Genomic DNA, 15,981 nt, shown 5'->3' on the forward strand with positions numbered 1-15,981 from the left:
GTGAAACAAAGAAGTAGTGTTGCCAATTCTGGCTTATGTTCAAATGCTGATATCTTTGGCTCCAGGTAGACCTGCATTAAAACACCTTGATAGTTCATCTTCAAGGCATCTCTGTGCTCATCAACATTGTTGCTGTCACTACATTCAGGAGGAGGACAGCACAGCAGAGCAGGGAGAGTCCAGTGGGACAGGGCCAAGTGAGATGCAGGGAATGGAAATATGACAGAAAGCTGGTAAGTGCAGGATAAGTGAAGTAGTCGAGGCTTCAGGCCCATTTTAGTTTAAGAAGTATGATCTCAGTTGCTCGGTTAAAAAAGCAGGAAATTTGTTTTAAAATACAATTTTTATTCTGGGGAAGGACCCCACACCTCCCGCCACTGATGTATCTGTCCAAGTTTGCTCCCCATTCTGAAAGATAACCGGGCACCCATGGAGCTGTGGCTGGGTCAGTGTTCAATATTCATGTCTTTGTGTTGACTGTTGACTCGTTGCCCGGCCAGGTGTCACCCTGCCGTCTCACCAGGTGTGTGTTCATGTTTGTCTGGCTGCTGTTGAACTTTATCTCTTTTCTACAGAGAAAACAAACGGACAGACTTTTGTAAAGTTTCCAAATGACGTCATTCTGGATTTTAGATGTGGAGCTCTGTGAATCGCTCTGTGTTTACAGACATCCCAACACTAACGCTACTCTAATAAGAGGTCAAAGGTCAGCGTCAGAGTCTCGTGAGATCAAAGACGCTGAGCACAGTGTGCAGGATCAGCAGCAGCTCTTCAGTAAAACGATTTATAACTTTATAATGGGGCCATCGCCGGCTATTCTTAACTTGTAACCCACCCAGAGCTCTGCGTACCGATGTAGTCGCATCTTTAACGTTAAAAAGTTGTTACTGATTCATATCAGAGAAACTTTACAGCCTTAGTGAATATATTTTAATAGAAACTGTAACATATAAACTCAGGATGTTAATAATTAACCATTTAATCTTTTATACTATCAGTTAAACTTTTAAAAATAATAACTAAATAAAAATATATTAAGGACGACCAACTTTGCCTTCATGTTACACGTCAGTGTTTCCCACACAGACGGCTGCACTGCTGTATTTATGGCTGCACAAGTAAATTCTAACATATTTCAACCTTTTTTAAATGTGTACCCATAAAACACATCAGAGATCGATTAAGTAGTTAACTATCTCCCCTCACTTCTTCCTGTCACCAGCAGAGACAAACAGAAGGAGGGGCCTGAAGCACCGTGTGTATGAAGAGAGGAGAGGGGCAGCAGGTGTGTGTTGTCAAGAATCAAGAGAAACAAGTTTGTTAGTCACACCCAAGAACACACACACACACACACACACACACACACACACACACACACACACACACTATAATAACATACTAATCCAACTGTTCAGTTCAGCTCCTCTACAGTTCACAGGGAGAAAAGTGACTCTGAGACTTTAGAAGTGAAATCATAAAAATGTTGGATTAACACTCACCCTCCTTCAGCCTTCAGATTTCCTCTCCTGCTCTGAACTCTCGACTCTAAACAAAGGCTGAACTGACTGACTAAACACCTGTTCCACAGGTTCTACCTGTTCTCATGAGGCTGGATCACATGGTCACATTTTGTTGCTCCTCCCTCCTCCATTTACAGGAAATCAGCTGGGTGTGTCTCTGTGTGAGTGTGTGTGCTGTGTGAATAAAATAAAACGTGTGGTTCCTGGTTTGGATTCTTTTTGGACTCTTTGGTATGACAGAGCATTTAGTGAGGGTTGAATCTCCTCTGTTGAAAACTCTCAGGTTTCTCCTCATCAGGCTCACCTCAGAGCTGCCTGCAGTGAGGAAGAGTTTCCTTTGAGCCACGGCAGAGGTCGCTACATCCACGGAGGGAGAAAGACTGGAGGGCGGATTCTGGAGAGACAGAAACAGAGAACAGAGAGAGAGATGGATAAAGATGACTCCGAGCGAGAAGAGAAACATGATGAACATGTCAGGAGAAGTCATATCTGTAAAACCTGTTGAGGTAAAAATGTTACCTGTTTTACACTCTGATAGAAGAAAATCAGCTTCTTGGATCCGTTCGCAGCAAAGAAATCCTCAATCAGACTGAACTAAACGTGGGTGAAGTTTCAAATCTGAGAGTAGGCTGTATGAGTGCCTTCACAGAGCACCAGTGTAAGAAACATGAGGAGTTTTTTACTGTAAATTATGCTAAACTACTCCACAGGTATCACAGAGTGAAATATGACGCTCCCAAACCCCCTTAATCCAAACATTGAGCACTGACTGGAGGAGAAGAGGTCAAAGGTCGTGTCTCTGAGTATGCAGATTTCTGTGATGTGACCTCATCCCATACACCTGGGGGAATCAGGTGCTTAAGATACTGAACAGTGGGGGCGCTGGTTTGGCTCGGTTGGTAGAGCAGGTGCCCCATGTATAGAGGCTACAGTCCTCGTCACACTGATCGCAAGCTCGACCCCCAATCTGCCGATCCATTTGGTGCATGTCGTCCCCCACTCTCTGCTCCCCACATTTCCTGTCTCTCTTCAGCTATCCTATGAATAAAGGCAAAAAGCCAAAAAAATAATCTTAAAAAAAAAAAAAAAAAGATACTGAACAGTGTTTCCAGAGGTTTTATTTCTGATCCCTGTGATCAAAGCAAAGACGAGTTCACTCGATCAGCAGGGAAATGAATGAACCAGAAACAGACGTTACATCGCTCGTTCAAAGCCACCAGACTCCATTGAAGAAAACTGTCCTTCTACCTTGCAGTATAAGCGAGTTGCTGGTCTCCCGCTACATTAATCAGTTCGTTTTTTTGTGTTGTTTGTCGCACAAATATTCAATGGACCCAAACTAACACCTTTGAAACACTAAAGTCAAACACTAACACAAAAAAATAATTTAACAAGGCAGAAGTTGACCAGACTCTTGTGTGGTCTGTGAGGCAAAATCACATGTGTTTTAAATGGAGTCTGGTGTGTTTGCAGAGAGCGATGTAACGTCTGTTACTGGTTAAAAAAATCTTCTTCCTCTGTAACAAAAAGGTCTATCTCTGCAGGGATCCTTTCTGTGATGTTATCAGACACTTAGAACAACAATCTGAGCCTGTCAGTGGAAACAACAAGAACTTTAAGTGTTCGTACTTTGATCGCATAATATGTTAAAGCTTTTATTTTTAAATGTTTTTCTGTTGAAGAGTTTGTTGCCATGAAAACGATGTTACAGGATAAAAACAAAATTGAATATAAAATGGTTCTGAATCGACGTCTGCTGTGCTCGTTTGACTCATAACAGAAGCTCCACAGTAGAAGAAGTAATAATATTTTTATTATTCATATTTCAAAGAGCATATTTACAGCACATTTCATGAGACATTGACTCCTAGTTCTTCCAAATAAAGTAAAAAATAAAAAGACAAAGATCAAACATGAACACGACACACAATGTAACATGTCAACGTGCAAAAATACACACACAGAGAAAGTAATGGAAACTAAACTTAAACAGGGTCAAGTTGGCTACCAGTGAGTATTTAATAGTGAATAGTGATTTTATGTGTATGAATATAATTTTGTTCTCTTTTGTAATAAAGTAATATTTAGAGCAGGATGACCCGCACAGGGACAGTTGATTGACAGCTTGAGAGAAAGAATAAGAGAAATATAATAAAGGAAAAAATTGTTACATATAAAGAAACAAATTAAATAATTAAATCAGAATTTCATCCACAAAATAGATAAACGTATTTTTTAAAAGTTGTAAATGATTTTATACATACTAATGAAATTAAACAAAAATGCTTTGATAATTATTTTCTATTTTTTTTATTTGTCTTTATATTCCTTCGGCTTTTGTTCTTTTGATTTCCATTTGTATTTCCACATATTTTAATAACTTAAACTTATTTTTCTTTCAATCACACCTCCTTATTATTCCATCTCTAAAGAGCGATTTAATCACAGTAATAGTTAAAGTAAAAGTGTGTTTATAAGGGTTAGTGTGTGTGAGGAACACAAATGTTTGTTCTCTGACTTTTTTATATCAACTTTACTCTGCACATTTTTATTACAGACCTTCAAACAAACTTCTCTTCATGTGTTTCATGGTTCTTTTCTATTTTGGTAGTTCATTAGAGTTACTTCCTCTTTGTGTCAGGATTGTTCAGTGGAAAACATTTGTGACATTAAAAACACAATCAGCCAAATATGAACCAAAGTGAAGCCTCGTCCAGCAACATTTAGACCACAGGACTGAAAGGAGACTCTCCCTCCTGCAGAGAACACAGAGACACTGAGGAACCAGGATACCAGGACATGAACCCAGGATGAAGAGGTTCAGTGAATGTGGTGTTGAAGGTGTGGAGGTGGATCAGTGTGTCAGAGGAGACTCTGTAGAAGGACAGAGTGCCAGCAGGACAGTCCACATACACTGCTACTCTGTGAGAGACAGAGGAGGAGGAGAGAGGGAGGGCTGTTCTTTTGTTATTGTGACGGACAGAGTAACCACCATCAGAGCATCTCAGACTCCAGGACTGATCATTCCATCCAAACACACATTCTTTACTGCCTCCTTTCCTTCTGACTCCTCTGTAACTCACTGATATACAAACCCCTCCTCTCCACTCGACCTCCCAGTAACAGCGACCAGTCAGACCATTACTACACAGCAGCTGACGCCAGTAGTCAAATCTGTCTGGATGATCAGGATATGACTGATCCTCTCTCACACGTGTCACCTTCCTGTTGTTGTCAGACAGTTGGAGCTCTCTGTGTGCTGTGTTTGAGTCCAGAGTGAGTTCACAGAAATCTGATGGAGAGAAAAAAACACAACACAGCAGCAGTTTATCATCAGACACACCTGAAGGGTTTATTCTTTGTTAACTGACAGTCTGCTGTTTGGTCATCATGAGTCAAACTGATTCCACACTTACACTTCTTCACACCAGGCTTTAACCTCTGCTCTCCACCATGGTCCACCCTGGAGGAAGAAACACAGTCAGAATGATTTTCTATCCAACATGAGTCCTAACTGCTGTTCAACATGAAGCAGTGTTCCTCAGTTTGTCACTGTGACAGAGAAACAGGCTGAAACTCATCTGTGTCAACTGTCTGCATCAGTCTGTCACTTTATCTGAGAGGAGAAGAAGATTTGTGTCAAATACTTTATTTACCTATTTCAACAACTAACAGACAGACGTGACGCTACGTTCAAAAAAACAAAAATACCACTCAGCGAAGACAATCACTGAACCTCAGCTCTGCCTGATCAGACACACAGCACAGTACGTCCTCATATCCTCACAGCTGCAGGAACTTTTCCATGTTCCCGGTGGCCTTGTGGAAGCAGAACTCCAGCCTCAGCCTGGCTTTAATGTTGCACCTCCACAAGGCCACAACATCAAGTGTAGGTCCATTCTGCAGTTTGTCCCTCCGAGTTATATAACAAGGCCCTGGCCCCCCTCCTCTCTGGATAAAAACAGAACAGTGTGGCACCCAATGCAAACCGTTCCAGAAAAAATGTATCATGTCACTCTGGATCTTAGCTAACAGATCTGATGGAGGATCCAAGCAGGCTAGCTGATGCCGCAACAGGGATGCTACCATGTTGTTTACGACCAAAAGCCTGCCCCTGTACGACATCTGGGAGTATAACCATCTCCATTTCGCTAATTTGTTTTCAACTTTTTCTGGGAGGTTTTCCCAGTTCTTTTTTAACACATTATCATTTCCTAAAAAGATGCCGAGGCATTTAAAGCCATCTCTTTTCCATAAAAGGCTTTGAGGGAGAACGGGGAGGCCTTCACGCCACTCACCTACAACAAGGGCCTCACTCTTACCCCAGTTCACCCTCGCAGCAGACATAACGGAAAACCTTTCAGTAATACTGATTAATGTTTTGAAATCTTGTTGATCCTTGACTAAAACAACAACATCATCAGCATAGGCAGATGAAACCACATTACTAGTAAAACCCGGTAAGAACAGACCCTGAACACGTGACCGTATTTTCTGGAGGAGGTCTTCCAGAGAGAGTGCACAGAGCATCCCAGACAGCGCACAGCCCTGCCAAACGCCCCTATGCACCCTAAAAGGAGCACCCAAGCTACCATTAGTTTTAAGCACACTCTCAATGTCACAATACAGCACCTGGATCTTGGCAATGAGACCATCGCTGAACCCAAACCTCCTCATAGTTTTCCAGAGGAAGCAGTGCTCAACGTGGTCAAACGCCTTTTCTTGATCTAATGAGATCAACCCAGTTTTCAAGCCTAATGAACGACAGACTTCCAAAACATCTCGAATTAGGTAGATATTATCTACCATAGACCTGCCGGGAACACAGTACGTCTGGTCCAGGACGCCAGTTTCTGATCTCTTGCAGATTTCCTTTCTTTGGTAAGAGAGTGATGACAGCTCTACAGCAAGATAGCGGCAGCGAACCAGCACCCAAGCTTTCATTAAAAACCTCCAACAGGTCATGTGCCAGGATGTCCCAGTAGGCTTTGTAAAACTCCACAGTGAGTCCATCGATGCCCGGGGCCTTGTGTCCTTGCATGTTCTGGAGGGCTGCATACAGTTCATGAGCTCCCAGAGGTCGCTCTAGTTGGGAGTTGGTCTCCTCAGAGACCTGAGGCAGTCCACTGCAGAACTCCTCCAACAGTTCCTCATTTTCTCTGTATACACTCTTACACAGCGATTAATAAAACTCAACAGCCCTCTTTCTGATCTGGCTTGGTTCACTCAGCTCCTGCCCTGTGTCTGATAGCAGGGAGTGGATCACCTTCCTCTGCCCATGCTTCATCTCCAAACTAAAAAAGAAGCTAGAGGGATCATCCATCTCTGTGATGTTCTGGACTCGGGACCTGACCAGCGCACCTTGTACTTTGGTGTCCAGCAGGTTGGCTAAAGCCATCTTTTTACTTTTGAGGATTTCAATATATCCTCGATCTCCTGTGGACTCACTCATGTGTTCTAGTTCCACGACATCGATCTCTAGATCTCTGATAGATCTGGTGATGTCACATGTGACATTCAGAGTGTGCTGCTGACACAATAATTTAATTTGAGTCTTCCCCTGGTCCCACCACTGCCTTAGACAGGTAAACTCACTCTTCCTCTGTCTAAAACCAGTCCAGAAATAAATAAGTGCTTCTCTAAAACTTTGATCAAAAGTTAAAACCAAATTAAAATGCCAGTAAGCGCTTGTAGGTAAAATGTTTCTAATAAAAACACTCCCTAAAAGCAACGAATGGTCCGTAAAACCCACGGGTAAATCTTACATGTTTTAAATATATTAAAATGGTGTTTAAAACAATAAAACCGGTCAAGACGAGCTGAGGAGATCCTGTTCTCATAAAAATGGGACCATGTGTACTGTCTGGAGCCTGTGTGCATCCTTTTCCATACATCCACCAGGCCATGGGAAGAGACCAGCTGCCTCTGAGCTTGTTGGGACACTGGATGAGGCTCTGCATGATTCCGGTCTAAAAGCTCATCCTCTGTACAATTAAAATCTCCCATCTAAAAACACATAATCTGACGACCCACAGTCCCTTAAAATCTCTGAGATTTTTCCAAAGAAACGTTTTCTCTCTGCACCGTTGTTTGGAGAATAAATTTTAATGAACACAACAGTAAAATGATCAAAAGCAGCTCTGACTAAGAGACACCTTCCCTGAACCACATGCTGCACCTCGAGAGACTTTGGAGTGAAAGCTTCAGAGAAGAGGAAATCCGCTCCGGCACTGAGTGAGCTGTTGTGACTTAAATGACTTCCCCTCTCCACTCTCTACGCCAGTCTACCTCATTGCTACAGTCACTGTGTGTTTCCTGTACGATTTAAACATCAATCTGTTTGAGTTTAGTCGTTTCATACAGAACAGCTCTTTTTCTTGCCTCTCTGGCCCCGTTAAGGTTTAAAGAGCCAATTTTAAAAGTATTCATAAAAGGTGAGAGGTTAGGAACAAGAGTAAAAAACACAAAAGAGAAAAGTGCTTAAAAAGTGCCATTTTAAATATTAACATATTTGTTTTCTGATTTTGTACATGACCTTCTTTAACCTGAACACTTCTTGGTCAGTGAAACCAGATTGTGCTTTGTTCCTGATGTGATGTCTTGCTGAGGAATACAGCACTGTTTCATCAGGGAAATAACTTTGCAGGTTCACACCCTTCATAGATTTAGTCTGCTGAAGGAACGTTTTAAACATTGAGACAGGATAGATGTGCTCCTGGCTGGCTGACTGTGGGTGAGTAACATCACTGTAATCAGAGAAACAGCTCTCACTGTCACTGCTGTCTGACAGTGTGTTCCTCCCTACTGTCTGTTTACCTGTCTGTCTGCTGGCTTTGGCTGCGTCACGCACTCTTCCTCTTACTGCGCCGCTTCTGTGGGACTGATTTCCCCGCAGCCTTGTGCTCCATCATCTCCACAGCCTCACCTGTCACCTTCCATGCTAACTTCACCTACCTGTTCATCACATGCTTCACCTGTCTTACCTGCATCACTTACCTCACTTACCTCACTCATCTGCCTACTACAGCCCTCACCCTCTTTACCTCCCTTACTTTTATCACATTTTTTCCTCTCTCCACAGACCCCACCTGTCTCACCCCCCTTCTCTCCACACACCTCGTTCTTCTTACTCACTTCACCTGTTTGTGCCTCTCCTCCCTCACCTTTCCTCCCAGCAACATCGTCACTCTCTCCTTCACCTCTCACCTCAGGACTGCTAACTTCAGAACTGCAACAGCGGGATCACCCGCCGCAGCAGCGGGACCGCCCGCCGCAGCAGCGGGACCCGCATCGCCGACACCGGGCTCGGCCCCAACAGACCCAGTCTCCGCACCTCTGGGCGCCGCTCCTCTGAACCCGGCAGAGCCGAGTCGGCTCGGTCGGGACAAGCCTTGATTGTATGTCCCTCTTTATTACAACCAAAACACTTCATGTTGGAGGACGTTGCAAACAAAACATAATCAAAATCAGACAGAACCTTTCTGATGGGAGACACTACCTTCCCATGTCTGGACAGCTCTCTGCACAGAAATTCATCGCTAATAAACGGAGGGAGGTTAGACAGCGTGATTTTTGTTTCCGGCAGAGTCAGCGGTGATACCTGCACAAACATCCCATTCACTGAAATGCCTGACTCCACCACCAGGTGCGCCTGCTCCACCTTCTCAACAAACAAAACCACAGTCTACTCAGCTTTTTATATAAAACAGAACAGTTCATGTGTCAGTCTCAATGTCCTCATCTTTAAATAGAGTCTCGTCTGTGCGGTTAAAGCAGTCCTGTAGCTGAGCTTCAGGAAGTAAGAGCCTTTGTGTTCCTCAATGAGCAACATTTCTCTCTTGATTTAAATGTACAGTAAAACAATCTCGGTAACAGTATCTTATGATTTAAAGAAAAGGTGTTTCATAGATAATATAGATAATAAAATGTGACATAATAAAGCCCTACATACATAAACTAAGAGAAACTAGAAGAACATGAATGTTGGATAATATAATCTTAAAGTTTAAAAACCTCACATGGAATTTTTATTATTTCCATCGTCAAGAACGATCTTTCATGTCCAGAATAAATGTTTGCTTTCATAGTTTATTTCTCAAAGGCTGCATCTGAACACAGTAATTCATGATCATTTAAAGACCAACAAACACAAAGTAGAAAAAAGGGAATCCTGCATCAAAGCTTTTCATGGTAACAGTCTCTCTATTTTGGTACCTTTTGGAAAGTAAGAACTCCTTCATGATGAGTTACCACAGCAGAAGCACTGTTATATTTTTGGCGAACGGTGAACTGAACGGATCAATTTACAACGTGAGCGTAGTTCACTCTGGAGGCAGTGAACGACCGCTCACCTTCAGAGCTAAAGTCGGACTTACGGCACCCAAGATGCATCTTCATTTCTCTCTGCTCCGCTCGCATTTACCGTCACTCTGCCGCTCTCTCTCTCTCTTACTTGCTTGACCACTCACTCACTGCACATCTCCCTACATAAATTACAACTCCATCTTTTAATAGAGGGCAGGGTAAGAAGTTGGCCTCTGTAGCACCTTCTCAAAAATTGTCGATTTATGCTTTGATGTAGATATATTGAACGTTCTGTTGTTTAAGTAGCTTGCACTACTCGTCTAATCCCACAGCGTTTTATGAGATGCAGACAGACAGAAAGGAGAGACAGCACGAATGATGGAGAGAAGAGAGAGTAGCAGATGATGAGTGGTAGAAGCACTACAAAGCATAAACTCTGTCTAAAAATGAGCAGTGAGTGTCTATGAACAAATAAAAAACATTGTAATGTCACAATAAACTAAAGTTTTTTTGACCCTCATAAATGTTTAATGATAGCAGTGGAGGTACTCATTTTAAAGACAGTGATTACTTTATGTGCTAATAAAGAGTGCATACCATCGCATCAAAATCTTTTTTTTTTTTATCAACAAACACCCCCCCGACGCCCCTACTGGGGTCGAAGGCCCCACAATATCATCATATCCTCACAAATTGTAGAAAGCTTGATCTTCAATATATATCTGATCTGTGTTGCAAAATATCATGAAAATATTAAACTGATTCTGTCTATCAGAACAAACTGATATTATAACTTTTGAGGTGTGGGGTGCCAAATCCAAAACTGGCCAAAATGGCTGATCATTACTTCAGCTGAAAAAGAGCTCGGTGCAGCTAAAAAAAAACTATACAAAGTGAAAATGAACTAGTTCATTTTAATCTGTGTGAACTGAACTTTGAGCGAGCTCTTTTAAGTGTGAACTTGCAATACACTAAGCAAAAGAATATATATACAGTATCTATTTTAATTAGAGGCACCTGCAGTGTCTGAACTCTTGTTCTCTGTTCATACCTGAGCGTGTCAAGTCTCCGGTGTGGATCCTCAAGGCCAGCAGACAGCAGCTTCACGCCTTGTTCTCCTGGATGATTGTAGCTCAGGTCAAGCTCTCTCAGATGGGAGGGGTTGGAGCTCAGAGCTGAGGCCAGAGACGCACAGCCTTCCTCTGTGATCAGACAGCCTGACAGACTGGAAATAAAATCATGTCATTAAATAAAATCTGACTGAATTTTAAAGAACAATATATCAAGTGTCGTTCAATCAGCCTCATACTGACCTGAGAGTTTCCAGCAGACAATGTTCACTCTGCAGTCCAGCAGACAGCAGCTTCACTCCTGTATCCTGCAGGTTGTTGTTACTCAGGTCCAGCTCTCTCAGGCTAGAGGACTGGGAGCTAAGGACTGAGGACAGAGCTTCACAGCTTCTCTCTGACAGACTACAGCCACTCAGCCTGAAGAAGAATCAACAGAGAGCAATCACAAACAATGTTTGTTTTTTCTGAATAAAGAAAAGCTTCTTTAAACTAGTATGGTTAGGTGTGTACACACAGAGCTTTGTTGGAGGCCTTGACCACTGGCAGCAGCCTCAGAAGAGCCTCCTCTGAAGCAGAATATTTCTTCATGTCAAACACGTCCAGATCTTTTTCTGATGACAGTAAGATGAACACCAGAGCTGACCACTGAGCAGGAGACAGTTCATCTGTGGAGACACTTCCTGATCTCAGGGACTGTTGGATCTGCTCCACTAGAGAACGATCATTCAGTTCATTCAGACAGTGGAACAGATTGATGCTTTTCTCTGTGGAGAGATTCTCACTGATCTTTGTCTTGATGTATTGGACTGTTGTATGATTTGTCTGTGAGGTACTTCCTGTCTGTGTCAGCAGACCTCTCATGAGAGTCTGATTGGTCTTCAGTGAAAGACCCAGGAGGAAGCGGAGGAACAAGTCCAGGTGTCCGTTTGGACTCTGTAAGGCCTTATCCACAGCACTCTGGTAGAAGTGTGTCTCTGCAGAGTCATGATTAATTGTTTGTCTGTCTGACATCAGATTGACACCAGAGTTGATGAATGTCAGATGGACATGAAGAGCAGCCACAAACTCCTGAACACTCAGATGGACGAAGCAGAACACCTTGTCCTGGTACAGTCCTCTCTCCTCTTTAAAGATCTGTGTGAACACTCCTGAGTACACTGAGGCTGCTCTGATATCGATGCCACACTCTGTCAGGTCTGACTCATAGAAGATCAGGTTTCCTTTCTGCAGCTGCTCAAAAGCCAGTTTTCCCAGAGACTCAATCATCTTCCTGCTCTCTGGACTCCAGTGTTGATCTGTCTCAGCTCCTCCATCATACTTGATGTTCTTCAGTTTGGACTGAACCACCAGGAAGTGGATGTACATCTCAGTCAGGGTCTTGGGCAGCTCTCCTCCCCCTCTGGTCTTCAACACATCCTCCAGAACTGTCGCAGTGATCCAGCAGAAGACTGGGATGTGGCACATGATGTGGAGGCTTCGGGATGTCTTGATGTGGGAGATGATTCTGCTGGCCTGCTCCTCATCTCTGAATCTCTTCCTGAAGTACTCCTCCTTCTGAGGGTCATTGAACCCTCTGACCTCTGTCACCATGTCAACACACTCAGGAGGGATCTGACTGGCTGCTGCAGGTCGTGTGGTTATCCAGAGGCGAGCAGAGGGAAGCAGGTTCTTTCTGATGAGGTTTGTCAGCAGCACATCCACTGAGCTGGACTCTGTAACATCAGTCAGGATCTCATTGTTGTGGAAGTCCAGAGGAAGTCGACACTCATCCAGACCGTCAAAGATGAACACAACCTGGAACTCTTCAAACCTGCAGATTCCTGCTTCTTTGGTTTCAGTGAAGAAGTGATGAACAAGTTCCACCAAGCTGAACTTTTTCTCTTTCAGCACATTCAGCTCTCTGAAGGTGAATGGAAATGTGAACTGTATGTCCTGGTTGGCTTTGTCTTCAGCCCAGTCCAGAGTGAACTTCTGTGTTAAGACAGTTTTCCCAATGCCAGCCACTCCCTTTGTCATCACTGTTCTGATTGGTCGATGTCTTCCAGGTGAGGCTCTAAAGATGTCTTCTTGTCTGATGGTTGTTTCTGGTCTGTGTGGTTTCCTGGATGCTGATTCGATCTGTCTGACCTCATGTTCATCATTGACCTCTCCAGTCCCTCCCTCTGTGATGTAGAGCTCTGTGTAGATCTGATTCAGAAGGGTTGGTCTTCCTGCTTTAGCAATCCCCTCAAACACACACTGGAACTTCTCCTTCAGGTTAGACTTCAGTTTACGTCTGCACTCTGCAGCAACAGTTCCTGAAAGAACAAACAAGAAATGTGATCAATAAGTTGAAGCTATAATCAATCAGATGATTTTAAACTTAAACACATCAGGGTGGTGTTTATTTCCCTCCTCTCTGAAATCTCTTCAGCACATCAGGTGTGAACAGTTTCTCACAGTTCATAGATCTGATTAAATGTGTGCATCATATTAACAGCAGAGTTTTAAATGTGACCCTCTCCCATGTTGCCTCCATTTCCTCTTTCCATCATGTTAAATGTGTTAAAATCCTCTTACTGCTCTGCAGACAGTCAGCCAGCTCCTCCTGCTTCATTCTCCTCAGGAAGTGCAGTGTGATCTTCACAAATGCCTCTCTGCTGCTCCTCCTCTGCTCTTCCTCCTCACTGTCCAACACCTCCTCATCCTCCCTCTGACTCTCTAAGCATTCTGGGTAATCTGGACTCAGACCCCTCTTGATCTTCTTCAGCTCGTTCTTCACAAAACTGACAATGTTCTCCTCCAGCAGCTGGAACAGAACAAGAAGTGAACTTTGACTTGTAGAAGTCAACATCAGATCATCAGTGACAGACAGAAAGCCTGCTGGTCTGCAGAGTGCAGCATGGAGACTGGATCACAATGGTAGTTCAGTATTTAGTCTGTGGATGGTCCTGTCCCCTAGAAATGAAGTTGATATAAAATGAGATTCATGTTGGAGAAATATCCTGGTCTGGTTTCACACAGAAAAGATCTGCAGAGACTTTGGACACGATGTGTTTATTAGAATGAAGCTGAAACCACAAACTGTCATTAACATGAACCAAAGTGTTTCTGTTGTTTCAAACACAAACTGGACTCAGTCTGTGAACTCTGCTCTCTGCTGCCAAAGTCTGTGTGAGACCACCATCCACCACGACCTCTGACCTCTGACCTCTGACTCTGTGCTGCTCAGCAATGTAACGCTTCATTCAGTCAATAAAACACTGACTGTGAACATAATTCAGACAGAGATGATGTTTGCAGTGTAATCAGGAAACAATTCAGTAACATAAAAATGTCATTTGAAGTAAACTTTGATTCTCAGTAGTAGCTGTGTTTGTTCATTTACACACCATAAATATGGAGTCCAGCTGTGTTTGATGCTGCTGGGCAGACTGACCAATGGGAACCTCTGATCTCTGCTGCTGAACTCTGTGGAACAAATATAATATAATGTACTGTATATAATATAAAGACACAGTGTTACATGTGATAGATTCTATCAAGTGGATCCTGTTAGATCCTCCTACAAACACAGGACACACATGAAGGTACATGCTCAGTACAGTTATTGATGTGTAAAATAGTTTCCTGCTGTTGGATCCTGATAGAAACACAAACACTGATAAATGTTCAGGTTCAAACATAAAACACTGCTGACATGTTGGATTTTAAAGGTTTTAATACAGAACAACAGAAACATGTTCTGTTTTAAATTCTTACCTTTGACAGTCAGAGTTATTTACATCTTTGAAATAAATAAGTTGATCCATAGACCGGTCACTCTTGAAGGACACACAGCTGGGTTCAGGTCCAGGAGAATCTGGTCTCTCATGTTCGATACTGAAAGAATCACAAACTCTGATGAACGTTCATAAACACTGAAAATCTTCCAGAATTATTTCTGCTGAAAATTATTAAAGTTTAAATACTGAGAACAACAAACTGAGAGATAAATGATTACTTTTGATCCTCAGACTGCTGGCCATGTTTGAAATAAATAAGTTGATCCATAGACCGGTCACTCTTGAAGGACACACAGCTGGGCTCAGGTCCAGGTCCAGGTCCAGTTCCAGGTCCAGGTCCAGCAGAGTCTGGTCTGAGCTGCTGCTCTGGCCTTCAACACAACACACACAGAGCTGTGAGTGTGAATAATGATGGTGGAGTGATTTGAGGGCTGAGCTCTGACATGGACAAGAGTCATGGACAGTTAGAGATCCTCATCTCACCTCTGAGCTTTGGTCTGGCTGTCATGTTCCCCACACAGAGTGGTTTTAGAGGGAGGGGCTCCCTCCTCTCTGTCCTCACACTGACTCATAGCAGAGCCCCCACCTTCACACAAACACAACAACATGCTCATTCATTACAACCAGCTTTACATCACAGAGACACACACTGCTCTCTACCACAGTGTCATTCCTGATTCTACCACCAGATGGCACCAAAGGAAGAAATGATTCAAAGATTTCCACTGTGGATAAATGGAGAAGAATATATTCCTTTTTATACAGCTGTACTTTTTGTCCACTAGAGAGCTCATATGGATTCATTTATAGTTCACTTCTGTTCAAAGTGAGGACATGCAAAATCTTCCAGTTTAACATGTGGCAGGAGAAAGAAAATACTCACCAGGTGACTTCAGATCCACGTTCTACCTTCACCTGTAGAGGAAACACAAAGAGAGAAACTGCTGCTGATCATTTTTCATAAGTTCTTCTTCAACAATCTGAGGACGCTGTCACACTCCAATAACTTCACAGTCAAAGTCTAGAAACATGAACATGACATTAAATCAGTGTAACCTACAACCAGAGTCCAGGACAGTCCAGTCAGGACATGAATGAATAAATTCAGAGGGACACAGGATAATATCTGATTTCACTGCAGTTCATACTTAATTACATCTTTCTCTTGTCTCATTTGTTCTAAAAGGAACAAAACACATCTGGAGATTTTATATAAAAAAGAAACATGGTCATAAAAACAAACTGTCCCATCATCAAAATCATTTTCTGTCAGCTTTAACTCAACACAAAATCACTAAACAAAGATAAAGTAGGTGTGGTGGA

The 15,981-nt window shown here is 42.8% G+C and overlaps 1 protein-coding gene across 1 annotated transcript; it reads right to left on the reverse strand.

Annotated features, from left to right (window-relative positions):
- Positions 1 to 3,514: 3,514 nt before the first annotated feature.
- On the reverse strand, positions 3,515 to 14,747 carry LOC138595195 (NLR family CARD domain-containing protein 3-like). The gene is made up of 8 exons (XM_069666546.1): positions 14,636 to 14,747; positions 14,266 to 14,344; positions 13,454 to 13,682; positions 11,409 to 13,191; positions 11,138 to 11,311; positions 10,876 to 11,049; positions 4,937 to 4,983; positions 3,515 to 4,812 (listed from the first exon to the last, which is right to left on the reverse strand). Exons 1-8 carry the CDS (start codon positions 14,683 to 14,685, stop codon positions 4,244 to 4,246), a joined length of 3,105 nt encoding a protein of 1,034 aa, XP_069522647.1. The 5' UTR covers positions 14,686 to 14,747; the 3' UTR covers positions 3,515 to 4,243.
- Between the last annotated feature and the right edge of the window lie 1,234 nt (positions 14,748 to 15,981).

Source organism: Semicossyphus pulcher, unplaced genomic scaffold, assembly GCF_022749685.1.
Source record: "Semicossyphus pulcher isolate SPU_LCO1_2020_fin unplaced genomic scaffold, fSemPul1.0.p SCAF_17, whole genome shotgun sequence".
In the NCBI taxonomy this organism is placed as follows: domain Eukaryota; kingdom Metazoa; phylum Chordata; class Actinopteri; order Labriformes; family Labridae; genus Semicossyphus; species Semicossyphus pulcher.

What these genes read in the sequence shown, in the direction of transcription:
- LOC138595195 (XM_069666546.1), bottom strand. Translation starts at nt 14,685, where the DNA reads ATGGATCAACTTATTTATTTCAAAGATGTAAATAACTCTGACTGTCAA. An exon ending in TGTCTGCTGGAAACTCTCAG is followed by an intron (nt 11,050 to 11,137) that starts GTCAGTATGAGG and finishes TTTTATTTCCAG; the next exon opens with TCTGTCAGGCTGTCTGATCA. An exon ending in CGGAGACTTGACACGCTCAG is followed by an intron (nt 4,984 to 10,875) that starts GTATGAACAGAG and finishes TTCTTCCTCCAG; the next exon opens with GGTGGACCATGGTGGAGAGC.